At 44.6% G+C, this 27,444-nt stretch overlaps 1 protein-coding gene and 1 pseudogene across 1 annotated transcript in view; both read right to left on the bottom strand.

The window, feature by feature from the left end:
- The window catches only part of LOC148018393 (uncharacterized), a 143,754-nt gene that overhangs the window by 48,637 nt on the left and 67,673 nt on the right, over positions 1–27,444 (bottom strand). The window contains exons 2-3 of the mRNA XM_087661940.1: positions 26,563–26,714; positions 25,404–25,718 (exon numbers count right to left, since the gene is read on the bottom strand). Coding sequence (XP_087518066.1) covers positions 25,404–25,718; positions 26,563–26,714 — 467 coding nt within the window. The remainder of the gene's footprint in view (positions 1–25,403; positions 25,719–26,562; positions 26,715–27,444) is intronic.
- LOC148018394 (uncharacterized) lies at positions 18,231–22,788 on the bottom strand (annotated as a pseudogene).

Genomic DNA, 27,444 nt, shown 5'->3' with positions numbered 1-27,444 from the left:
TTTTGTGTCTGTTCTTTGGTATTAAACCAAAGAGAAGATTCAAAGCCATGACACAGAGCACAAGGTTTGTGCAAAACACCAACAAACATGCCAAGATCCCCAATACTCGAAGCAGTACCAACTGAAACCTCTTACAGTTTCATGCAATAGGCATAGATTCACTCCTTCCTTACAGTTCATCAATGTGGTATAGAGACTAAAGATTTAATGGCTGTCATGTTTTTTCATTGCATAATTTCCTCCTATAGAATTTTCCAGCATTTATTACCTTCCCATGGATGATCAACATGAAAATATCTTACTGAGGACGTTGAAATCCACATCACAGTTTGTGGAAAGAAAATCTCCATAGAATTTGGAAAAGCCATTTGCCTCTGAAACAGTCTTTCTACAGAGATGCCCCCTTATATACCAATTTGAATCAAGAGCTTGTCTCGCTTCTGGCGTGGCTGTATGCAAATGCATTGATCGCTTCATGGAAAGAGGTCTTGTAATCAATGGATTGGCAGATCTGATGCAGTGGACAATTCCCTTCGTCAAGAAAGCCTGCATTGTAGTAAAATGTTTGACCCTCCGTTGGCTCTTATTGGACCACGGAAAGCACACTTCTTGGCCAGTAAAAAATGTCTGCAGTAGACATGTTAGTGAACATGTCTTTGCGCCTCTATGTGTCCATCTCCTGGTTGTGAGCCTCCGCCAAAGTTTAGCAAGGATGTTTGGAACTTTGGCACTATCTAAGTCAATCAGTCCTTTGTGTGTGACAGCAGTGTTCATCCTGGGCACGTCAGACGCAGACATTAGGGTTTTTCAGATCTGTCCACACTGCCTTTCAAGATCTGCCCAATGCCCATGGCATTGTCTGACCAGCCCACTCTCTTCTAAGCAGCCCACATGCCTTCCTCATTGGAGGTGACATCCTTTGCTGGATGTCATGCTCACTTTCAGACCAGGTGGCATACTTATTGCCTGGGTGGACAAGTTCCACATCCCTGCAGATAATCCTGTAATCAATGAAGCTGAGAGGAGAGAGGAGAAAGGACTGAAGAGAGAGAAAGAGAGCAAGAGGGAAAGGAAGACTAGAAGAGGAGAGAGAAAGACAGAAAAGAGGGGAGGAAGGAGGAGGAAGCCATGGAAACTGAAGATGAAGGTGAAGAGTATGTTCTTGATAATAACTGGTTGCCTTAATCTAGGACTCTTATACCTTATATACCCCGATCAGTGTGATTGGGTGTCTAGACTCTAACCCCTAGTTTCTATGTATCCTGCTCGTTACAATCCATCCCCACCCGAAAGGTTTTTGCCCTTAAAAAACGAAGAGAACTAGAGGGGAGTGATCGCTGGGTTTAGGGAGTGGGGTGCAAAGTACTACTCTGAGCCACATTACAATGAAAATTGGTGGGTAAAGACTAGGGCAACATACTGTCCATGACAGGCCTACTGAGGTAAAATTGTCCTAACTTTTGATAGGCTGCTCCAAATGGGGGCGTACCGCATGTAGAAACGGAGCTTATGACAAGTACTTTCATCCCAGGTAGGATGCACATTCCTGATATTTGAGCAAGTACAAAACTGTTCTAAAACAGTGTGCAGTCTACAAGCAAGAAGTAGTCAAAGAAAGGCCTAACTGGCTAGTCTTCAATCCATTGGGCATCTTGGAGGTGAGGAAATTCATTGATAATGGTGGCTGGGTGCTAGGAGGCTTCTTCCAAGGGTAGGCCTTGCCATTTGATGAGGTATTCCTTGATGGATCGAGACCTTAAGTACTTATCTCGTTGCCCAATAATTGCCTCAACGATATATTAAATGATACCTTCTTCATCTATGGGGGGAAGTTCTTCCACATAGTCCACTGAGGTGCCCATGAAGGGTTTCAGCTAGTTGACATGAAACACATTGTGGATTTTGGTAGTGGGGGGAAGCTCTAATCGGTAGGCCAAGTCACCAACTCTCTTTAGGATCCGGTAGGGGCCATAGAAATGGTAGGCAACCTTGTTATTACTGCCCTATTTGAGAGTGGAGTAACGGGACTAAGGCACTTTTTTAAGAGGACCAATTCCCCTTCCTAGAATCCCAAATGCCTTTTTTTCTCATTAGCATAGAAAATCATGTGAGGTTGTGCCTTTTGAAGATTTACTTTGCATTGTTGAAGTAGGGCTTGTATATGATCCAACTCGGCCTTACTCTAAGAGTTGATCTTATCATTGAATAAGACTGTAGGGAGGGGGACCTTATACCCGTATAAGGCCTTAAAAGGAGAAACTCCGATGCTAGAGTGGGTGGAGTTGTTATAGGCAAACTCAGCCAAGTGAAGCCACGTATCTCAACTGTGTTGTACATCATGGCAAAAGTGCCGCAAATATGTCTCAAGCCATTTGTTTACTCTTTCAGTTTGGCCATCTGTCATGCTCACTTTCAAACCAGGTGGCATACTTACTGGCTAGGTGGACAGGTTCCACATCTCTGCAGATAATCCGCCCAAATATAACTTCTCTCTTCACTATGCTAGTTATCATGCGCTTTCTCCCTTTATTGGTCATGGTCACTCCCATAGCTGCCTCCCTACCACGTACGGCACCATCTGTACGGTATGATCCATATGGTACGAATTCGTACATTAAAACGGACCTATTTGGGCCACCTGGCCTGCACGTCCTCGATCCTACATCCCGCGTTTCTCGCATTTCCTGCAAAGTTGCACTTTTTGGGGGGGTGGGAAGCCTTGGATACCTCATCCCACCCCCTTTTCCAGCCATGCATACCCCCCCCCCCCCCCCAAAGCCCTCCTTGGATTCCTTCCAGCTTCCAACCCTCTCTTTGACCGTTGACCCCTCTTTCTTCCATTGTTTGAACTTTGACCCTTCTCTCATCTACAAAAGGTGCTCCTCTCCTCTATCCTTCCACACCAATTCAGCAAGCACTTTCCATTCTCTGATTCTCATCTTCCTCTCTTGGATCTGGATTCTTGAATGGACTTGTGATTTGTCATTCTTGAATCTCACCTCCCATCCCCTCTTTCCCGCACCCTATTGAAGCATTTGCCATTCTAAAATCTCATCTTCCATTCCCTCTATCCCGCACCCTATCAAAGCATTTGTCATTCTCATCTCCCATCCCCTCTCTCTCACTCTTGCTCTTTCAACTTTACCCCAGCCCTCGGGCCTCTCAAGTCTCCCTCCCTTTCAACTTTCAAGACTCAAGTTTCAAGAGTCCAGACTCAAGCATCTCTCTCTCTCTCTCTCTCTCTCTCTCTCTCTCTCTCTCTCTGGGGCCTCTTTATCCGTCATCAGCACCATGACTCCTGAGAAACACTTCAATTTGCATGCGATCCATAAGGAGAGGGACACAAAGAAGTCCAACTCCCACCATTGGACATGCAAGTATTACGGGAAGCGCTATACAAGTGGTGCAACTCGGCTTCTCCAATATCTTTCCAAGACAAGGGGGCAAGTTGCTCCATGGCACATGCAAGGAGATCCCTCAAAACATCGTGGAGGAGATTCTCGCCAAGATGAGAGGGGGATCCACAAGAGGAGGAGAAAGTGGCTTATTGGCACCAACTCCTATGCCTACTAATGAGGAAGTATCAAATGTGGGTGTATCTTCAACCGATGTGGGAGAGGTCTCTACCATTTACCATTGGTGGTGGGGGCTCCACGTCCTCATCCGGCTCCAATAAAAGACAAAGAGTGGAGGAGTGGAGGCTGATGCAATCCATGTGGAAAGGAACACAAAGAAGTCCAACTCCCACCATTGGACATGCAAGTATTGCGGAAAGCGCTATACAAGTGGTGCAACTCGGCTTCTCCAACATCTTTCCAAGACAAGGGGGCAAGTTGCTCCATGGCACATGCAAGGAGATCCCTCAAAACATCGTGGAGGAGATTCTCGCCAAGATGAGAGGGGGATCCACAAGAGGAGGAGAAAGTGGCTTATTGGCACCAACTCCTATGCCTACTAACGAGGAAGCATCAAATGTGGGTGTATCTTCAACCGATGTGGGAGAGGTCTCTACCATTGGTGGTGGGGGCTCCATGTCCACATCCGGCTCCAATAAAAGACAAAGAGTAGAGGCTCATGCGATCCATGTGGAAAGGGACACAAAGAAGTCCAACTCCCACCATTGGACGTGCAAGTATTGTGGGAAGCACTATGCAACTCGGATTCTCCAACATCTTTCCAAGACAGGGAGGCAAGTTGCTCCATGGCACATGCAAGGAGATCCCTCAAAACATCGCGGAGGAGATTCTCGCCAAGATGAAAGGGGGATCCACAAGAGGAAGAGAAAGTGGCTTATTGGCACCAACTCCTATGCCTACTAACGAGGAAGCATCAAATGTGGGTGTATCTTTAACCGATATGGGAGAGGCCTCTACCATTGGTGGTGGGGGCTCCACGTCCGCATCCGGCTTCGGTAAAAGACAAAGAGTGGAGGCTCATACGGTGCCGGAGAGACAATCCTCTCTCTCTCAAGCTCCCAGTCATGTGTATGGAAAGGAAACTTGTAGACATTGAAATCGCACGCACAGTGATTGAGTGCAATCTTGCATTCAATGTCCTAAAGCAAGAGCAATGGAAGAAGATGGTAAAAGCCATTGCCAATGTGGATCCATGTGAAGAATGGACTAGTGTTACATACAATGATATGAGAACAAAAAGATTAATGAAGAGAAGGAGAGGATTGATAGAGCCCTTGATCCTATTCGGGCCGCATGGATAAAATATGGTTGCTCCATTCTCACCGACAGATGGAGTGATCGTAAGAAAAGGAGCATCATTAACATACTCGTCTCATGTCCACTCAGCACTTACTTTTTGCGGGCCATAGAAACCGGCAAGAGAGGGAGGAAAACGACGGGCATATTCATCTACCACCACATTCAATAAGCTATCATTGAGGTATACATTGCAATTTTCCTTTTAAATTTATTTCACTTTCATTCATTATGATAATATCATGATTGAATGATTCATAATTGAAATTTGATTTATACATAACTATCTATCTCCCTATTCTAATAATTAATTTCTCTCTAATATCTATAATCTATCTAGATTCTCTCTTTCCCCTCGGGCCAGAAGGCCCCCAACCCCCGCGCCCCATCTCTCTTCATTCTTGAAACTTGAAACTTGAAAGGCTCAAGTTTCAACTCTCTCTAGACTCTTTCTCTCTCTAACCTCCAATTTCCAAGTATTATTAGTAATAAGTATACTTACTTGTAATTTGTAAATTGTGGCTATAGGTGGGCCCCTCAAATGTGGTGCAAGTTGTTACTGACAATGCATCGAATTGTTGGCACATGGGGCGTTTGCTTGAGGCCGTGTTCCCTATGATTGTGTGGACTCCATGTGCAAGTCATTGTTTGGACTTGCTCATGGAGGACATTGGGAAGCTCAAGTGTGTGAAGAGGGTGGTCCGCAAAGCTACATCCATTGTCACATTCTTCACAGTAAGGTAAAGGTACTTACGATGTATCGTGAGCATAGCACATTGGAGTTGGAGAAGCCTTCAACTCGCTTTGCTTACATATGGTTATTGTTGGAGCGCCTTTATGAGGTGCGGTGCCTGCGTCACAGCGGTGTCCACTCTATGGAATGAGTGGGATGAGCATGAGACAGAGAAGGCCAAAGCCATGCAACGCTTGTGCCTTAATGAGCAGTTTTGGCATAAGTCCGTGCCGTTATCATTGTCGTGACTCCCTTTTATAGGGTGTTACGTATGAGTGATTGCAAGGGGTCCACCATGGGCCTTCTCATTCACTTATTTAGAGCGGGATTGGTAGAGGCACGTGCTTGTACAATGATCACAAAGACACAGCATGCACATGTTTTAGAGAGAGCAGAGAGAAGATGGGCATGGATGCATAAGCCCATCCATGCTTTTCCCGCATTGGTACATCCGGCCTACAAGTCATGGGCGGTCATGGATGATAGAGAGTTCTGTTCAAACCAGCTTGCTTATTTGACTTGTGTGGTCCCTGTGGATGACCACAATGCACTGCTGGAGGAGCTAGGATGCTATGCAAATCAAAGAGGCAAAACCATGGATGGGCATGGATACATAAGCCCATCCATGGTTTTGCCGCATTGGTACATCCGGCCTACAAGTCATCGGCGGTCATGGATGATAGAGAGTTCTGTTCAAACCAGCTTGCTTATTTGACTCGTGTGGTCCCTGTGGATGACCATAATGCACTGCTCGAGGAGCTAGGATGCTATGCAAATCAAAGAGGGCATGTGGCTTTTGCTTCTCCCACTTGTTGGAGGAGAGAGTCACTTGTGAAGCCTTTATTTTGGTGGCAAAACTTTGGATACACATTGGAGACCCTTCGGCCCTTAGCCATGAGGGTCCTTGCCCAAGATTGCTCTTCAAGTACATGTGAGAGAACCTGGAGTGCCTATCCTCTCATTCACACAAAGATTCGCAATCGACTTAGCACACGATAGTTAGAGCGGCTAGTGTTGCACTAACTTACATATGATGAGGGCTATGATGAGCATGGGTAGCCCGAACCATGTAAAGTTTAAACATTTAAAATTTGTTGTTTTAACTTTTAAACTTTGAACTTTGAAGTGTATAGTTTACAATTTAGAATTTAGCATTTACAATGATCAATCTTACGTACATCACTGCATTGTGTAGGTTAATGTTGATACATTCAAGTTGACGGGCAACACTCTTCCGAGTATACATAAGGAGGTGGACAAGGAGCAGATGATTTTTGTAGAGCTCTATAGAGAGCTTATAGCAGTAGATACTCGTAACACTCGCAATCAGCGTGCTCGTGGGCGAGGAGTTCGAGTAGGTGGTAGCAAGGGCATGGTCATTCGACGCCCTCCATCATCGAGGAGGGATGGTTCGAGTGGCTTGCAAACATATGTAAGGCGGGGCTCTAGTAGCTCACATCATGTGCCTCATGATGATATCCCCCCTTTCCTACACAGCTGCCATCTAGGGAGCCATCATTTGATGATGATGGTAATCTCATCAGTGAGGATGAGTACGAGTGTGTCTCATCATCGGATATCGAGGAGTCATCTTCAGACTCTCTTAATGAGCACTCAGATGGTTCTGATGATGATGATGATGATAGTGATGTCACATCATAGATTCATAAGTCTCTCTTTTTTTTGTATCAAATATATCATATACTAGACTATAGTTGATTAGAGAACATAATCTTTATTAGCAATACCTATCAACCCGCTGTTGCCCTCGTCCCCGCCATCACAACCCCGTCGAAACCCCCCCCGCTGACTAGCGTTGCGTCCCCCTCCCGTCCCTCTCATCTGCCTCTTGCCATCGTGTTGTCCCCCCTTCTCGACATCAAGCTGCACCTCCCCCTCCTCACCATCACGCTAGGCCCTTGCGCCCCTCCCTCCTTGTTATCACGCTGCCCTTCCCCCCCGCCCCGTGGTTCCCACCACTTGCATCCCCATTGCACTACCTCCTAGGTCCCCCACCTGCACCCCGTTCGCATTGTGACTTCGCCCTCCCGTCTGCAACCCATTCGCGCTGCCCCCCCCCCCCCCAGCCCTGTTATCTCCCCCATGCTGCCCCCAAGAAGACGATCCAAGCCCACCACACTCTGCGACACCACTCTGACCCCCCAGGCACTCGCTGCCCTTCACCCTGCGGATCCAGGCCCCCCACCCGTACGGCTCCAACCTGACGTAATCACCCGTGTCGCCCGATGCCTCCACCGCCGTCAAAAAATAGAACCCCCCCCCCCCCCCCCCCCCGTTCTCGCTATCACACCCCCCCCCAGTTGCTCCCTCCACCTGCACCAACACCCCCTCCTCCAGCAGTATAGCAATGTGATTGGTAGGTTCTCAGAAGGAACGCACAATAGAAACCTCTAGTTAGACACTGGTGCACTCTGCGAGTGCCCCCCGATCAAATACCTTGCGCATAGTCCTCTATGAGAAACAGCTCTTAGCAGTCCGTGCCACAGAGCTGGTGCTAAAAGAAACAGTGATCTTCCGTCAGGTCGTAGGACAATCCCCATCCAGGGCTCAGCTTTGGGATTGGCTTCATTCTACGCTGCGCATCGGCACAGCGTAGATCATGGAGGTAATTCTCATGGGGCAAGGGACCTTCATGGTATGACTCACCTCGGCAGACGCAGCCATCTGCTACCATTTAGCGCTTGATTCCAAGCTTCGCCTTCACTCTGTAGCTATCGCCTAGTACCGTAGAGTTGTTCCCTACAATCTATTCGTTGTGTTTGATACTGACATTAGCATCTGGTGCTGTTGCCATCAATCTGGAGTTGTCGCCCTAATCTCCTCTCTCCTCCACAGGCTACGTTTACAATTTTTGGCTGCCGCCCTAACATTCTCTCTCCTCTGTCTACTACATTCGCACCTAACAGCTGTCACCCAGTTTTTCTCTCCTTAGGTACTTGCGATTTTAGTCCTCTCCTACACTACCATCTACATCAAATCCAACCTTCCTTGGCTGCATTTGCTGATATTCAACACTCGAAGGCTGCCCTTGCTGTAATTCGGGATTCGTTCCGAGTATGACACACTCTATGGCTCATAACCTCTGCCTTGATCTAAGAGATACAAGAGTTTGAGGTTCAATATTCACTCCATAGTATGTTTGCTCCATGAGCACTGTATATTTAATTATTCATTCACTTTATTATTCATTGTGTTCACTGTCTTTGAGTTACCCTAACTATATTTGGTGTTTATCAGTCTATGCTTTGTCATATGATTGGTTTTGTGTTTTTTGTGTTTAGAGCATTTCTTCACACGAATGTGTGTGTGAAGGGTTATTAACTACCAAGAGACAATCAAAAGTACAAGATGGCTACAGAAACAAACAGTATATAATCAACACGAAAACCCTCTCAAACAATCGATGTAGCTCTGTCTCCAAAAGTGAAATAAAAAATGAATGCATTCCATATAGTCCATATGTGCCAACATCCCGATTTCCCAAAAGTGTAAAAAGTGAAAGAACTTTCATACATGGTTGCATAGGATTTGAGAACTTGAGCTAGCCAAAAATCAAATCCTCTGGAGACATCAACCCCCCTACCACTTGAGACCAAATAGCAAGTAGCAAAGACCAAATTTTCCTCACCACTAGACAAGAAAGAACTTGATGATGAGAAGATTATTCACATATTGTACAAAAGAAGCAACCACCATTCAAGATATGACCTCTCTCTCTCTCTCTCTCTCTCTCTCTCTCTCTCTCTCTCTCTCTCTCTCTCTCGTGTGTGCATGCGAAATCAAGGATTTTAAATTAATGAATGGTCATTTATAAGGGCACAAAGTGGGAAAACTAGGGTCATGCAAATAATTTCCATCAATACAACAGCCACCTCACTGAGGATCACACCAACAAAAACCATGAAACTACTTGCCACAGTAAAAGTCCTAGAAAATTAATGCATATTGTGTCCGCCAAATGTGCCAAAGACCACCCCAATGCAAACAATCAAGGAGATGATTATGTTCTAGTTGGAAAGTGGTAGTCGATGGCATCTCTTCAAAAACCCAAGAATGGATGAACATATGCTGACATGCATCTCAAGTCCATAATTAGGAAATGAAACCCCAAACTTATATAGAAACTAGGCAAGAAACAAACAAATGAGTAGGATCCTTATCACATGTGGTACCAAATACAAATCTACCACTAGAGATCTTGCTATATCGCAACATACCCCCTATAGGTAGATCCTCATAAGCCTCCACATGTTGAGAAACCCTTCCCGCAATTTGTGTTTTTGTGTTTTGCGTTTAGGGTTTGCAGCCCCAAAAAGGAGCGCCATCCTAGACTAACTGTGCCTATTTATAGGCCACTCTCTCATTCATTCCTTACGGTTGATTCATTCAGTCCGTCACCTCTTCTCTCCAGCCTCTCCACAACCCTCACACCTCTTCAGAAGGACATTGCAGTTCGTGGTTCGTGGCTGTCTTCATCATCTTCCTTGTGCTACGGCACCCTTGTTCCCTTGTATCACATTCACTCCATGATTCAGAACTTCATCATTCCATTCATCAGAGTTTCTTCTCTCTTCTGTTCTCTTCTCCATGTTTACCGAGTTCTTTCCGTGTTTCTCCCCGCAAAGCCTACTGTCTCGCTGATACATCATCTTTTGACATGGTATCGGAGCTGGATCTGCTCAAACAACAGCAAAGATCCTCCACTCCAATGACGGCAAAGACCGGTGGTGGGTTCGGCATCCACTTCTCTTCTTCTTCCACCGCATCAAAATCTCATTTTTGTGGGTTTCAGGTATTTTCAGCTTGCTGCCCACACCCTTTCGCGGAGGACATCGTAGTCTCAACTGTCTCTTGCTGTTATCTATAGTCTGGCACCTATTTCCAGCCTTCCACCCACAGTTTGCAGCTGTTTACAGCAGAACAACTGTTGCTGATCACTCTCCATTCAGAAAACAATCTCATTTTTGCAGATTTCAAGTATCTCAGCTTGCTGCCCCCCACGCCCCAAACGTGGAGGACATCGTGGTCCAAGCTAGCCATTGCTGTCTACAACAGTCTGGCGCCTATTGTCACACTCTGTTCGGAGCTGATTTCAGCATATTGACTGATGCTGCTATTTTTTTCCTGCATTTTTAGTTTCTCTCTCTCCTCACCTGCGTTTTTCTACTAGTTGCAACCTCTTGCTGCCGATCGCATCCTCCTCCCACTGGCAGCTCACTTCCAGCCCTTCCACTGCCCTCCCCACCCTTGAGGCGGACATTGCAGTTCATAGTTCATTGTGGCTGACCTCTTTCTTCTTCAGCAAGGCACATTGGTACCCATGGCTTCTTTACCAACAGATGACCAGACTACTAGGTGCTCCTACTGTGGCATCACCGGACACACCACCGATGCTTGCCGGCTTCGACCTTTGCTCCCCATCCCCCGGAGTATATGTGTCTTCCACTAGGCCCTCCTTGTGCCACCTCTCCTTTTTGGGCCACAGAGATCGTTCTGCATCGGCTATCAGAGTACTATGCTCAAGGCAATAAGAAGCATCCGATGCACACTAAGTCCTTTTGAGCACATGGAGGATCGATTGGCGCTACGACCTCCTGGGGATGTCACAATGCCGACGGCAGTCTTCTTTCACTTATTTTCAGGTACAGTGGCTTCCACGACCTACGGCTCTACAGTCCGCTCCATCGAGAGACAGTGAATGTTTGATACCACCATCTCATTAGTCCGCTCCTTCGAGAGACAGCGACTGTTGCCTACCTCTTGCTCATTCTGAGCCCCACTCTCGACTACTCAAGTTCGAGAGGCTACCTCTGGGAGCTCTTCGGCACCCCAAATATCTTCTTTGGCACGACCGGTGGCACTTCATCATCAGACATTTCGGAGTTCATGATTCATGAGTTTTTGGATTCCCTATCTACTTCAAAGGGGGATGTTATTTCTTTGCCCTCAGAGGGGAAATCTACTTCTTCTTCGACTTCAGCGGAAGCCCCTACACCTCCCACCTCAGAGGGGGAACCTACTCCACATGAAGTTCTTCACCCATCCTCTACTTTCCTAGGGTGGTTGTCTTCAACCAATTATCTCTTCTACTGATACCTAGAATCTTCACGTATCCACCTAGATCAGGACCTCGGAGGTTCAACCGCGACTTGGTGACAAGGCCTTCGTATACCTTCCAGCATGGATGCACGGAGCTAGTGGCTTCTCTCCCAAGGTTGAGTTTCAAGTTTTCCAATTCACTCTGTCTACTGTTCTTTACTATAGGTTCCCTTTCCGGTGGAAATCTTGGATCTTAGGGATCCTCTACATCTTCTTTCTCCTCTTCTTGCCTTCCTCCCTTGGTCAGAATGGAGCCACCTACCGAGATCCAGTACGGGCATATCCTTATGGTTCTCGGCATCACACAATTTTCCCACGAGGAACACTGTCCAAGTGGGTACCTGTTGCATGAGCATTCTTCAATATGTAGCATTGCATCTCTACCTCACTCTTCTCTTGTTCCTCTTTTTGGGCCTAAGAGGGGGTGTTGAGAAACCCTTCACTCGCAGTTCGGAGGTTCAACCGTGACTTGGTGACAAGGCCTTCGTATACCTTCCAGCATGGATGCACGGAGCTAGTGGCTTCTCTCCCAAGGTTGAGTTTCAAGTTCTCTAGTTCACTCTGTCTACTGTTCTTTACTGAAGGTTCCCTTTCCGGTGGGAATCTTGAATCTTAGGGATCCTCTACATCTTTTTCCTCCTCTTCTTCTTGCCTTCCTCCCTTGGTCAGAATGGAGCCACCTGCCAAGATCAAGTACGGGCATATCCTTATGGTTCTCGGCACCACACAATTTTCCCACGAGGAATATTGTCCAAGTGATACCTATTGCATGAGCATTCTTCAGTATGTAGCATTGCATCTCCACCTCACTCTTCTCTTGTTCCCCTTTTTGGGCCTGAGAGGGGGTGTTGAGAAACCCTTCACTCGCAATTTGTACTTTTGTGTTTTTGCGTTTTGCGTTTAGGGTTTGCAGCCTCAAAAAGGAGCGCCATCCTAGACTGACTGTGCCTATTTATAGGCCACTCTCTCATTCATTCCTTACGGTTGATTCATTCAGTCTGTCACCTCTTCTCTCCAGCCTCTCCACAACCCTCACACCCCTTCAGGAGGACATTGCACTTCGTGGTTCGTGGTTGTCTTCATCATCTTCCTTGTGCTACAGCACCCTTGTTCCCTTGTATCACATTCACTCCATGATTCACAACTTTATCATTCCATTCATCAGAGTTTCTTCTCTCTTCTCTTCTCTTCTCCATGTTTGCCGAGTTCACTCCATGTTCCTCCCTGCAAACCGTATTGTCTCACTGGTACTCATCTTTTGACACACCACACATATGTGTGTGTGTGTGTGTATACATTACGTGCATATGCATACACACATATAAATGTCTAACCGTCTACATGTGTGTGTGTGTGTGTGTTTCTTGCTTTCATTTTGCTCGCTCACATGGTATCATCGTCAAGTGTAAATGGAGAAAGCCCTCTTTTATTGTTGTGTTATCCTTTAATGTGACTCCATCTAGTGGAACCACTAGTTGGGGTGCGGTATGCTCTAAGGCATCAGGTGTAGTTGTAGCTCTGAAAAAGTCAGTGAAGATGCGTTGCCATTACGCTCCAAGATACCTCCCTCAAGAGATCTTGCTACATCACAACATATCCCCTATAGATAGACCCTCGTAAGAAGCCTCCACACACATACATGTGTGTGTATACATGTACGTGCATGTGCATACACAAATGTCTATCTGTCTATATGTTGTATGTATGTATATACACACGTGTGTATATGTGTGTGTGTGTGTGTGTGTGTGTGTGTGTGTGTGTGTGTTTTTCTTGCTTTCATTTTGCTCACTCACATGGTATCATCGTCAAGTGTAAATGGAGAAAACCCTCTTTATTGCTATGTTATCCTTTAATGTGACTGTGTCTAGTGAAACCACCAATTGGTGTGTGGTATACTCTAAGGCATCAAGTATAGTTGTAGCTCTAAAAAAGTCAGTGAAGGTGTGTTGCCATTATGCTCCAAGATACCTCCCTCAAGACTATAAGAGGTGAACTCTATGTTGATGCAACTCCAAAAGGAAGAGTCCAAGGTAATGCCGATTTGGGAAGTCAATCACCCTAGATAGTGGTCCCAATCTATATTGAAATAGATCATGGAAGCACCCTTTGATCTCACACTACATCACGCATTTGCATATATAGTGCTCCTCAATCTCTGGCTCAAGGTGGCAAAGTTGATAGATCTCCTCCTCTAGGAAAAGGAAATCTATTCCATAGTGAATGGTCTCTATTCCTAAACGATGTGAGAATGTGCAGAGCTGACCAATGGCACACCGTACTCCATGGGATAGGTGTGTATCCATGTATCTCAACTAGATCACAAAATCATCAGGAGATATATAGAAGATGCTTTCTATTGAAATTGATATTCATCTTCATTCAATTCAAATCTTAGGAAGGTGCCAAGTTGTATATAGCTGAATAATGTCCATCTTAATGATGTTGTTGAGCTCCTCTCGGCTGAGCTCTAAAAAAGGAGAATGCAAGCTATACTATAGAGGTGGAAGGTGATCCATATGTAGCCCATGTGGCTGCAAGCATGTGACTGTCTAACCATACCAGTACTCGATGTCACCCTACAATGCTAGCTGCCCAGATGACTCTAGAGCAAGTCTAGAGTGTCTTTGTCTTGAAAGGCCCTAACGCTTGTGTATAAAAATCAATGTTTGGAAAAGGACCTTAGCCATAATAGGTGGTATTTGGTCTTGAAGACCCACTTGGCTAAAATCACCTTTCTATGAATGGGCCGCGGCAAAAGATCCCAACTATCATTCTGCTCTATGACCTCCAACTCTTGCTCCATAGCCTTCTACCAATGCTACGACTACAAAGTTGTGAAGAAATGCTTTGAACATAGAAAACACAAGACGATCATATGACAAAGCACACATGGAACATAGAACACGGTTAGCTAAGGTTAGGGTAACTCCGAGACAACGAACACAATGAATGAAGTGAATGAATACTAAATATACAATGCTCATGCAGTAAACAAATCGTGCATGGAATTAATGCCGAACCTCATACTCTCATGTCTCTAGGATTGAGGCAAAATTACTGATATGGAGAGTGTGTCGTGCTCCTGAATGGATCCTAAATTGTAGACGGCAGCCTCCAAAGGTGTCAAACACTAGCAAACACAATCGAGACAATCAAATCTGATGCCAAATAGAGAGTGTGCGCTTAAAACACAACTATTAGGAGAGAGGAGACCGCAAACACAAGCAACATGGAAGATGGCGACAGTTGGAGTGATGCTGACAGCTGGTCGGCAGTTAGAACCTGCAAACGCAAGAGTAGGGCTAATGTGGCAAGTTGTACAACAGTAGTGAAGTGATCAGCAAACAGTCACCTCACTGATAGCAGCCAACAAAGGACTGAAAACAATCACAAATAGTGTGGAATGGCTGGTTTGCAAGCACTTGATGATGGGCATCTCCGACTAAGATATGCTCCCCAGACAGGGTGTGGACAACAAAGCTCTATCGCGTGCAATCTACAATAACAAGATTAAGGCTGAATGAAGGGCACCATGCTTATTAATAGAAAGTTTTAGGTCCTCAATAGTCTTAAACCTCTCCCTATTTTAACTCTCTTGAACAACTCCCTGTTTTAGGGTTTTTTAATTAAATAAGTATGTTTTGGGGCTGTTTAAGAGACTAATCAGCATGTGATGCATATTTTAGCTCAACAAAAGCCTCCTTCACAAAGGTCGGCTCTCTATCTATATAATATGAGTCATCAAACAATAGTTAGTACAAACAAGATTAATGGAATGCGCTTGGTTCATCCAAGATTGTCAAGGGCCCTCCTACAGCTACCACTCCTCAAGAACTCCCTCGATCCCTGCATCACAAAGTGTATCACGTGCTCAAGGAGGAGGAGGCGGATACTCCCCCCATCGCTCTACCTCTGATGAAGTATTTGGAATATCCACCAGTGTTGACTCTATGGATGAATCCGGTGGTAAAGCAATCTTCTCCATTGATGGGGGAGCCTGACTCTATGGATGAATCCGGTGGTAAAGCAATCTTCTCAATTGATGGGGGAGCCTTAAGAGGCATAGGCTCCAAAGGCACTAGCTTCGGTGCCTAATTGTCACCCGAAACTCCAAATACAGGGTGCTCCTCGCCCCCTGTATAGCTGGAAACTTTATGAACCAAACATTGTACCACCTTGGACAAGACAATCTTCTTTGGCAGTGCATCTACAAGCAGAATTGAGGATGTGCTAGAACACGCGAAGATCAACCAATCCTTGAAGTTTGAGAATGCTTCAAACTTCAACTCTAAGAAATATGCACGCGTCATCCTACTAAAATCATCAACAATTGTCATAAAATACAAACTCCCCTTGAGGGACTCTATCCTTATCAATCTAGATAAGTCCATTGAAATGAGCTCCAAGGGCTCCTTTATCCTTCGCGAAGCCTTGCTGGGAATCGCATCTCTATGTCACTTGCCAAGAATGCAAGACATGCATGGTGGATGGCTCACTTCAATCTCTGGTAATCCACGAATGAGCTAACCACGAGCTACCTTCCTAAGGTACACCTAGCTGAGGTGGTCGAACCGAGTATGTCATAGCTTGATCTATTTCTTTGGACTCTGTGAAGAAAGAAAAAGAGAGGTAAAGGCCAATGAAGTCCATATCTTGTAGACTCTATTCTCCTCATGATTTGCATAAAGAACATGTCTCGAATCTCCATCAAGAACTCGAAAAAGAGTCCTTATTGAACTCCACCATAAGACCAAGCGCACAAATCTTGCTCATTGAAAGTAGATGGTATTCCGAACCCAGCACATAGAGAACCTCCGTTGTGCAAGCACCACCATGCCCATCCGAAATTAATTGCATATTACCTTTGTCTTTGATAGGGAATGAAGAGTTGTCACCAATGAGAATTTGCTCATGAATCGACGCATACAAGCAATACGATTTGTAGGAGACATGTGGCAAGAGGACCACCATCCACAATTTACTCATGAGACTGTGGGACCATCATTGTTGCATCAAAAGCCATCAGTGTCAAATCCTCGATCACCTCCAAATGTAGGATGTCTGCTAATGAAGGAGCAAGCATCACTCCTAAGTTCTTCGTAGATTTCTCCTTCCTAGTGTTCTTTTTGTCCTTCTAAGGAAAATCCTTCTTCCAATGACCTATCTTGCCATAGATATGGTAAGTAGACTCCTTTGCTTAGCCTTGCTTGGCTTTCTCACCTGTCTTCTACTTGTTGTTCTTCCCCTTTTTTGGTAAAGATTGACCCGTTGACACCTCTATTTGTGGAGCATTCTGTTCTTTGAGTTGCTCCTCTTGATCCAAGACCATTGGAATCAATTCTAATTCTCCCCATTGATTTTTTGATCCTGAGGAAGAGCCGGTAACACGTTCCATAATAGCGTGAACTCCATGTCAAGCTTAGAAGGCATTGTTACATGAATAACTTGCACAAAAACAAGGGCAGCCCCCTCTTAAGTCCAAACATGCAGCCTTCTAGAGCTTTCTTAACTTGTCCCGAATGTACCACAATCGCCGGAGGCAAACTCAAAATCTGCAGCAAAAGGCTAAAGCCTAGCCTTTTCTCCTTCATGAATAGCAAAACCTGCAGAAAATCAGCAATTTTTCTCCTTTCCCGTGCTTCTCCGCTTATTTCAGCCTTGTGTTGATGCACAGCCCTCATGTCACTTTGGAATGTTGAAAAGGGAGCTTTTGTTACACTAAAACTCCTCTTTAAGTCTGCCCACAATCAATCAGCCCTTCAACATTGCTCTTATACCATGCCAAAGTGCGGCAAATGCAGAAGCATATAACCGGATTGAAAGAAAGGAGGGAAGATGAAGAAAAGAGAGAGAGAGAGAGAGAGAGAGAGAGAGATGGAAGAATGAAGAAATCTGCAATGAATGAATGCTGAATAAGGATGCAAATACGTACAACACGCTATGGAAATATGCCAGCCAATGTCTTTCTACTTGCAAACACACAGTCTGAAAGAATGTGACTAGGGAAGGCTGGATACTAAATAGTCAGCCAAGAAATAAATAAAATAAAGTCGACCAGCCAAAACTAAAATACAGTACTAAATGGTACCTTATGATTTTATGAGGTATGGTACGATATTAGTACGAAAAAAATAATGATTTTTTTAAATAACAAAATCCATAAATCATTAAATGATAGAATACATGTTTAAAGTGGAAATAGCCATTTCATTACAAAATAAGATGAATACATGAGGGTGACCATCACGGTCAAATGGGGTGTACAAAACATGTGATACAACTATAGTCCAGTGTATCATAGTGGCATCATGCATGTGGATACAATGATAGTAGATATCCAATACAAAAAAGAGAAAGACCTATGAGTCTATGATGAGGCATCACTATCATCATCAGAACCATCTGAGTGCTCATCAAGAGAGTCTAAAGATGACTCCTCGGCATCAGATGATGCGACACACTCATGCTCATCCTCACTAATGAGATTACCATCATCATCAAATGATAGCTCCCTAGGTGACAACTGTGTAGGCAAGGGGGGGATGACATCATGAGGCATAGGATGTGAACTACTAGAGCCCCCCTTACATATGTCTCCAAGCCACTCGAACCACCCCTCCTCAATGTTGGAGGACGTCAAATAACCATACCCCTGCTACCACCTACCCGGACTCCTCGCCACCAGCACGCTGACTACGAGTGTCACGAGTATCTACTGCTATAAGCTCTCTGTAGAGCTTTGCAAAAATCATCTCCTCCTCCTCCTCGACCTCTTGACGTACACTCGAAAGAGTGTCACCCGTCAACTTGAATGTATCAACATTCACCTACACGATGCAATGATACATGTAAGATTGTAAATGCTAAAGTCTAAACTGTAAAGTATAAACTTCAAAGTTCAAAGTTTAAAACAACAAATTTTAAATTTCATGGTTAAGTGTTTAAACTTTACCTACTTCGGACTACCCATGCTCATCATAGCCCTCATCATGCGTAAGTTAGTGTGGCAATAGACTAGTTTCTCTAACTGTCGTGTGCTAAGCCAATTGCCAATCTTTGTGTGAATGAGAAAATAGTCACTCCAATTTCTTTTGCATGCACCCGAAGAGCAATCCTGGGCATATCCAAAGTTTTGCCACCAAAATAAAGGCTTCACAAGTGACTCTCTCCTCCAACAAGTGAGAGAAGCAAAAGCCACATGCCCCCCTCTGATCTGCATAGCATCCTGGCTCCTCCAGCACTGCATTATGGTCATCCACAAGGACCACACGAGTCAACTAAGCAAGCTAGTCCGAACGGAACTCTCTATCCTCCATGACCGCTGGTGACTTGTAGGCTGGATGTACTAATGCGGAAAAACCATAGATGGGCTTATACATCCATGCCCATCTCATCTCTGCTATCTCTAAAGCATGTGCACGTTGTATCTCTATGATCATTGTACAACTATGTGTCTCCACCAATGCCGTTCTAAAAAAGTAAATGACAAGGCCCATGGTGGACCCCTCGCAATTACGTAACACCCTATAAAAGGGAGTCACAACAACAATGACAACAGCATGGACTTTTTGCCAAAACTGTTCATTAAGGCACAAGCACTGCATGGCTTTGGCCTCCTCTGTCTCATGCTCATCCCACTCATTCCATAGAATGGACACCACTATCTGGCGCAAGGGGGACCACACCTCATAAAGGCACTCCAACAATAACCACATGTAAGCAAAGCGAGTTAAAGAAGGCTTCTTCAACTCCAGTGTGCTATGCTTACGATACATCGCAAGCATCTTTACCTTTACCGTGAAGAAGGTGACAATTGATGTAGCTTTGCGGACCACCCTCTTCACCCACCGGAGCTTTCTAATATCCTCCATGAGCAAGTCCAAACAATGACTTCCACATGGAGTCCACACAATCGTGGAAAACTCGGTCTCAAGCAAATGGTCCATACGCTAACAATTCGATGCATTGTCGGTAACAATTTGCACCACATTTGAGGAGCCCACCTACAACCACAATTTACAAATTACAAGTATACTGGCAATACTTGAAGATTAGAGAGAGAACGAGAGAGTTGAGCCTTTCAAGTTTCAACTTTCAAGATTCAAGAATGAAGAGAGATGGGGATTGGGGGCCCTGGGGCTTGGGAGCAAAGAGAGAATTGAGATAGATATTAGAGAAAAATTAGAATAGGGAGATAGAGAGTTATGCATAAATCAATTATCATAATAAAAGAAAGTGAAACAAATTTAAAAGGCAATGTATACCTCAATGATAGCTTATCAAATGTGGCGGTAGATGAATGTACACGCCGTTTTCCTCCCCCTCTTGCCGGTATCTATCGCTCACAAAAAGTAAATGCCGGGTGGACATGAAACGAGTATGTTGATGATGCCTCGTTTCTTATGATTACTCCATCCGTTGGTGAGAATGGAGCAACCATATTTTATCCATGCAGCGTGAATAAGATCAAGGGCTCTATCAATCCTCTTCTTCTCTTCATCAATCTTTTTCATCCTCATATTGTTGTATGTGACACCGGTCCATCCTTCGCATGGATCCACATTGGCAATGGCTTTTACTATCTTTTTCCATTGCTCTTGCTTTAGGACATTGAATGCAAGATTGCACTCAATCACCGTACATGCAATTTCAATGTCCGCAAGTCATTGCCTTTCTCTAAGAAAGGCAACCGATACATGCACATGACTAGGAGCTTGAGAGAGAGAGAGGATTGTCTCTCCGGCACTACATGAGCCTCCACTTTGTCTTTTACCAGAGTTGGATGCGGATGTGGAGCCCCCACCACCAATGGTAGAGGCCTCTCCCACACATAGTATGGAGAAGTTTCGGATTGTACACTAAAAAAAATATAATAATATGTGGGTATATAAATATATCAATGTCTACAACAACATATATCCAAATTTCATACAAAACTTTGAGTCTTTATATCATATGATTGAAATCATGATTCATTACATATTTCACGAATCACAAGTCACGACTCACGAGTAAAGATTGAGGAATCAAGACTGAGGACTCAATGGTTGAAACTTAAGACAGCTTAACACAATTAAGACTGAATTTTCAAAACTTAAGGCAACAAAATGAATTTGAATTTATGACTCATAAATAATCTATGATCTAAAGAGCAATGAACACTGAAGACTGATATCAAGATTCAAGAACAATGGAATAAAAATCAAGATGCATAATAAGTGGGATCAAGATACAATGATAGTAACTATGTTATATTAATAATCTGTTAAAACTCCAAAGTCCAATGAGGCTATAAGTATCAACATCAATGAACAACTGGCAACTCTAGTCTAGACTCTGCACTACTAAACTGACTCATGTATATCACGAGTCATGACTCATGGCTGATCCAAACTCTGAGGATTTGTGCACCATCTCCTTGTCCGACTCCGAGGACCCTGATTGAGAAGTTGATGAAGCAGTCTCAGCCTCATCCTCAGACTCTGGCTCTGACTCTGCCTATGATGCACGACCACGTGTGGCCCTCAATCTAACCCTCCTTTGTGCACGAGTCTCATGCACCGGTGCCGATAGCTTCTCATAGAGCATAGAGTAGATATCCCGCTGCTCCTAAGGTATCTGCGGAATGTCACGCACCTTCTCTATATCAATCTTATCAACATTCACCTGTAAAGGTGAACGAGACAAAGATATATCACATAAGAGGAGATTCAATATATTCAATGTTCATATATATCACAATTTACAATCCAACTTCCAAGCAAATTAGCAATATCAAGTGTCATGGACTCAAGGTTAAAAAGTTAATTATACATAATACTAATCATTACTAATTTACCTGTGACGGCTCAGGGGATAGAGCGGTCCTCTCAAGAAGCTGGAGATTGCAATGGCAAAACACTAAACGCTCTAGCTGGGCAGTTATGAGCTTGTTTCTCTTTTTGGTGTGAAAGAGGATCCATGTGCTCTAGTTCCTCTCAGCACGCCCTAAATTACAATCTTGCGAGAGGACCCAAATGGCAATGCGTTTCTATTCAAATTTAAGACATTGAGGTTAAGTTATTGACAATTGCTAATATGCATACCGCAAAATAAACATTTGAGTGGGCAATAAATTACATAACTTGTTACCTAGATTGCATAATGCATTAGATAATCAAGATTCAAAATATAAAAGTCACCAGTCACATACCAAAGTAGGTTGCATAATGCATTAGATAATCAAGATTCAAAATATAAAAGTCACCAGTCACATACCAAAGTAGAAGCACAATTGTCATATTTCTCCCACCAAGAGACAGGCTGAAGCTGTGTCTCTTGAAGCCTAGCTGTGGGTCAGTCAAAATGAAGAGAATGATTGTGGAATGCTAGCAAATCATCCTCTACTCTTCTCATCATATCTATATCATCTCCTGTGAGGCGCCTCATGTACTCCATGAAGCCCTCCTCTAACTCCTCGCTAATGTATTGCTCCTCGCTACACCAAAGGGAATGCAAGATATGTGTGACAGCATGGATTGGTTTATGGAACCAATCCCATCGTGCATTCCACACTGCATGAATATTATCAACCCTATAGATAAAATAAGTTAAAAACTTAAAAGTTAGAATAATGATCAATCATCAAGGAGTCGTTAATACCAAATGATTACATGCGTAAAAGCTAAACAAAAACTTAATTGTCTTGGAGCAAAAAACTATTGCGAAGCAAGGCCTCACCAATTTTATCCATATACTCATATAGAAGCCCCAAAGTACTCCCCTCCGTATCAGTGACGTATAATAGAGTATAAATATAAGTGAGACTTTTCACCAATGCCTCTGTCTCAATCCACCAACTCTCATTTAAAATATTGCGCCTAAAAGCAAGAGCCTTTCAAGATTCTCTCTCACTCCATGTGATCCATTCCTAGCATGCAATGGTCCGTATCAAATTTGGATAGACCCGTATCAACCTCTCCAATACAATAAACATATAAACAAATCTAGTGGCGGAGAGCCTCAATAGCTCAAGTGTGCTATTGGTTTGAAACATGCTTGTGACGAATGGCCTTTTTTTCACAAATCTTATCATACTTGTTGCCGTCCTGAAAATATCATCCATCCAAGATATTTACCCAACATCTTCAATAAGCAAGTCAAGACAATGGGATGCATATGGAGTCCATACTATGCTAGGAAACTCCTCCTCAAGTATACGTCCCATAGACACACAATTGCTTCCATTATCTGTCACCACCTACACCACATTTTGGACTCCTATGTCCATGATGACATGTCACATGTGCTCCCAAATGAAAGCTCCTGTGATGGTAAGACCTGAGGCAGAGGCATCGATGGCCTTAATGAACATGGTGCCTTTATATGAAGACACCAAGACATTGTGAACATTCCTTCGGCGCATATCTGACCATCCATCACATAACATTGTACATCCATATTTCACCCATGTCTCCTTCAAGGGCTCCAATTAAGCCTCTATGGATGCTTTCTCCTTTTGAAGCTCCCGTGTACATAATGCATCTACGGATGGGCCTTCCCACTCACACCCTATGCAGCTTACTATCCTGATTGTCTTCTTCCATTGATGTGTAGTGGCCACATTGAAAGGAATAGCACACCGAATATATAAGCGTGTGAGTTCCCTTGTTACCTCCACAATTGTCTGCCTCTACAGTCCTGCATGGACACTTGCACCATACAAGGAGTCCTTTTGCCCACCACCACTAGAAGATGGCAACGGGGTCCTTTTTGCACTTGGACCCGATACGGATATGGATGCACTTCTTTTTTATGGGCCACTGGCATCTCCAATTCGGCTAGCGCCACTAGGCCCACTAGCCTCTCTTTGCCCCACTTGTGCTTCATTAGCCCGATATGGTGTTGATTCATCCTCTTCTAGCTCAATGCCTATACGCTTTCGATGCCAAAGATGGAGACTTACTAAGGAGGAGGAGGAGAAGAAGAAGAAGAAGAAGAAGAAGAAGAAGTGGGAGTTGGAGATCAGAGGCGAGAGCTGCTGGAGTGTACCGCGCGCGTGAGTTGAAAAGGAGAATAAGTCAAATCGCGATCCGGGCGTTGGATAACCTCCGAAACGGGCCGCAAGATCTCGAAACGGCGATCTCCCGTTTCCATCCCGGTCCGAAACGGCCGGTCCATTTCGGCGCTACCGAAACGGCGTCCCACATCAATTAAAGATACGCCCACATTCAATGGTTCCTCGTTAGTAGACATAGGAGTTGGTGCTCATAAGTCACTTTCTTCTCCTCTTGTGAATCCCTCTCTCATCTTGGTGAGAATCTCCTCCATGATGTTTTGAGGGATCTTCTTGCATGTGCCATGGAGCAACTTGCCCCCCCATCTTGGAAAGATGTTGAAGAAGCCAAGTTGCACCACTCGTATAGCGCTTCCCGCAATACTTGCATGTCCAATGGTGGGAGTTGGACTTCTTTGCGTCACTCTCCACATGGATCACGTGAAAATTGAAGGCCTCATGCTTCTCATGATTCATGGTGCCGATGATGGATAAAGAGGCCCAGGAGAGGGAGAGAGAGAGAGAGAGAGAGAGAGAGAGAATGAGATATCAAAGCATTTGCGATTCTCATCTCCCATCCCCTCTCTCTCACTCTTGCCCTTTCAACTTTACCCCAACCCTCGGGCCTCTCGAGTCTCCCTTTTTTGAAAGTTGAGTCTTGAAAGTTGAAAAAAAGGGAGACTCGAGAGGCCCGAGGGTTGGGGTAAAGTTGAAAGGGCAAGAGTGAGAGAAAGGGGATGGGAGATGCAAAACGCAAATGCTTTGATAGAGTGTGGGATAGAGGGGATGGGAGATGAGATTTGAGAATGGCAAATGCTTTGATAGGGTGCGGGAAAGAGGGGATGGGAGATGAGAATGACAAATCACAAGTCCAATCAAGATCCAAGAGAGGAAGATGAGAATGGTAAATGTTTGCTGAATTGGTGTGGAAGCATGGAGAAGAGGAGCACCTTTTGTAGATGAGAGAAGGGTCAAAGTTCAAACAGTCAAAGAGGACTGCCAGCTGGATGGAATCTAAGGAGGGCTGGGGGGCATAGCTGGAAAAGGGGGGGGGGGGATGAGGTATCCAAGGCTTCCCACCCCCCCAAAAAGTGCCACGAAGGCAGGCGGAATGCGGGACTCAGGATGCGCAGATGAGGTGGCCAGAAAGGGCCCATTGCAACGTATGGATTGTACGGTATGAACAGTACCGTACGATGTATGGAGACAACTATGGACTGACTAGTGGTTCCACCAGATGTTGTCACTTTAGACAGGGCAAGCAAGGGACGCACAGCACGCTGCCCATGGCCTGCTGGTCCATGTCCTCGCTCCAAACACCACTAGAGGATATAGACGATATTGGCACATCACCAAGAAACCCTACCTTGATCCTTCAGGATGCATCCAGTTGAATCAATGGATGGAGAAATATATACGTGTTAATTGTGTATAGCTCCATGTCTATAGATTCGCCAAACCTTGCTCAAGAATAATAAAGATTCAACATATATAGGTCAGCCACTTTGCCTACAAACAACTCCAAAACAATCACACATCAAGCTTTTTAGACTGTCTTTATATATCACCAAACAGTATCATGATGTGGCAGTTCGGTCTGCATCTACAAAGCAATCTTTTCATAACAAGGAGAAAGCAGCTTGAAGCTAAACATCATTTCCATCGAATCATGCTCTGAGAGCTCAGAAATTGTGAATACTTCCATCTATGTACAACTTATTCCTACTTACTAGGAAAATGGCATTAGAGTATCCAGCAAAACTGTCAAACTATATAGCCAAATCATAGCCTTAATCGTTACCTCATGTATAGGATCACGTAGAGTCTGTCTTGTCACCCTGAATCGCACCCCCAACTTTTCTAACTGCTTAGAGAGTACTCTAATAATCGTAACTGCACTTGCAAGCTCCTCCTCTAGCTTTTTTACTCGTTCTTCCATGGGAAAGTCAGCTGCAACCAGCTTATCTGGCTTCCTGCATCCTAGACCTGTTCCATACAGGCCCATTCCTCTCAAAATGGCATTGATTAAAACTGCTGCCAGTAGAAATAAATTTTGCCACATGGGGATGCTATGATATCTTTCTTTTAAAGAGAACTCTGGAGTTGACGATGCAACCTGCAATTCACAAAAGAAAACAATCAAATCAAATGAACAGACAGATGTGTCGGTATATTAGCAGCGGCAGTGCAAAGATGATCAATGTCAGTATGGGAACTACATAAGCAGAGACTTGTTCTCTGTACTTGAGAAATATACCATCAGTTTTTGCAACTTGACCTCTGGCCACAAAGGAAAGGCTCAACCCTAACCTTTCATCTCTGCCTGCAGATATCCACAAGATCTAGGTTCTCCCCTCTCTTTAAAAGTTTCTGACAAGCCAACATAAGCTACTTTCTCCTGCTCCACCTTTGGTAACACACAAGTCATTGGAGCAGGCTGTGCTCCAATGACATATGGAACTGCTCAATATCCAACCTCCCAACTTTGCACCATGACTATGACATGTGGCAACCCTGAAGGGCGGGTAGGAATTCAGTATGATTGTCAGATAGTTAGCTACATGCATTGGCTACTCTTTCTTACAAGACAGGTTTGCATTTGCAGTCGGCCTGGCACTTGAAACGGGAATAGCCTTGGAAAAACCATGCAACACCGGAGTTGAAACCTCCAATGGCCCATGCATACAAAAACTGAAGTTTGGATCATATCTAATAAGTTGCTTCTCACATTAAGACCAAGCATCCACAAGAATTTTGGCATTAACATTCAGTGAATGCAGTCTATGATCCAATCGTTGGGCCCATCTGGCACATGATGTATATTATATTTCCAGATTGTACATCAAGACTTGAACTACATAGACTTGCAATAGCATTACAAAAATATTACCATAAAGGCAATGTTAAGTCTCAACCATTAATAAAAGAGCAACCACCAAGGGCCACTACCTACAACTTACAAGATGTGAACCATGAGATCTATGATTCATTAGAGAAGCTATGGAGGCCGCTATAGCTGCAGCGATACAGGCACCTTCTCCAACCATAAGAACTGTCTCCATGTCCAAATTCTTGATGGATGGCCCATTTTTCTCCTGCACATAATCAACCCCTGTGAAAAAGGTAGAAATTCTTTAGCTCTAGTTAACATTTCACCTTTTGTCTCCCTCCTTCATGCCTTCAGGATTTCGACTAATTTAGAGAGTTAGTTCCAAATTAGAATAAGCTCTGTATATTCTTCTAGACAGATATGATACCATTCTCATTCCATCTTCAACAGAAGGGCTACAGAAGAGTTCGAAGTTGTTACAATGTTCTGTTCATGACTTCTATAATCAATCTCAACAAAAGCAAGGTCATGATATACAAGGATAAGAAGGTATGATCATAATCTGAGTTGATTTAACTCTGGAAATCACCTTCTTGAGAGGATCAACGTGACCAGCATGCAAATATGCATCCCTGATCACTAATGTGTCAAATACAACGCTCTCCTGCCCGTTACGTCGCTGTGCCCCCGCCCGCCTTTCGTCGTGCCCCCGCCCGCCTGTTCGTTGTGCCCCGGCCCGCCCCTGTCCTGTCGCTTCGTCGTGCACCAGCGCCATCGACTCCCTCCCTCGCCATCGACAGCCACCAGCACCATCGACTCTCGCCCCGCCAGGGCCCATCGCCAACTCCCTGCGTGCCGCATGCGTCCGCCCTGCCCCCCCCCCCCCCCCCGGCCTATCTTTGTTCCCCCCTCCCAACTCCCCACCCCCCGAGTGTTGCCTTGCCGGGAGGCCTGGCCCGCTATCAGGCTGCAACACCACCGCCATCAAAAACAGAACCCCCCCCTCGCCATC

Source organism: Lygodium microphyllum, chromosome 21, assembly GCF_053477565.2.
Source record: "Lygodium microphyllum isolate KBCC chromosome 21, Lygodium_microphyllum_v1.1.10, whole genome shotgun sequence".
NCBI lineage: Eukaryota > Viridiplantae > Streptophyta > Polypodiopsida > Schizaeales > Lygodiaceae > Lygodium > Lygodium microphyllum.
This window is presented reverse-complemented; position numbering and strand designations above follow the sequence as displayed.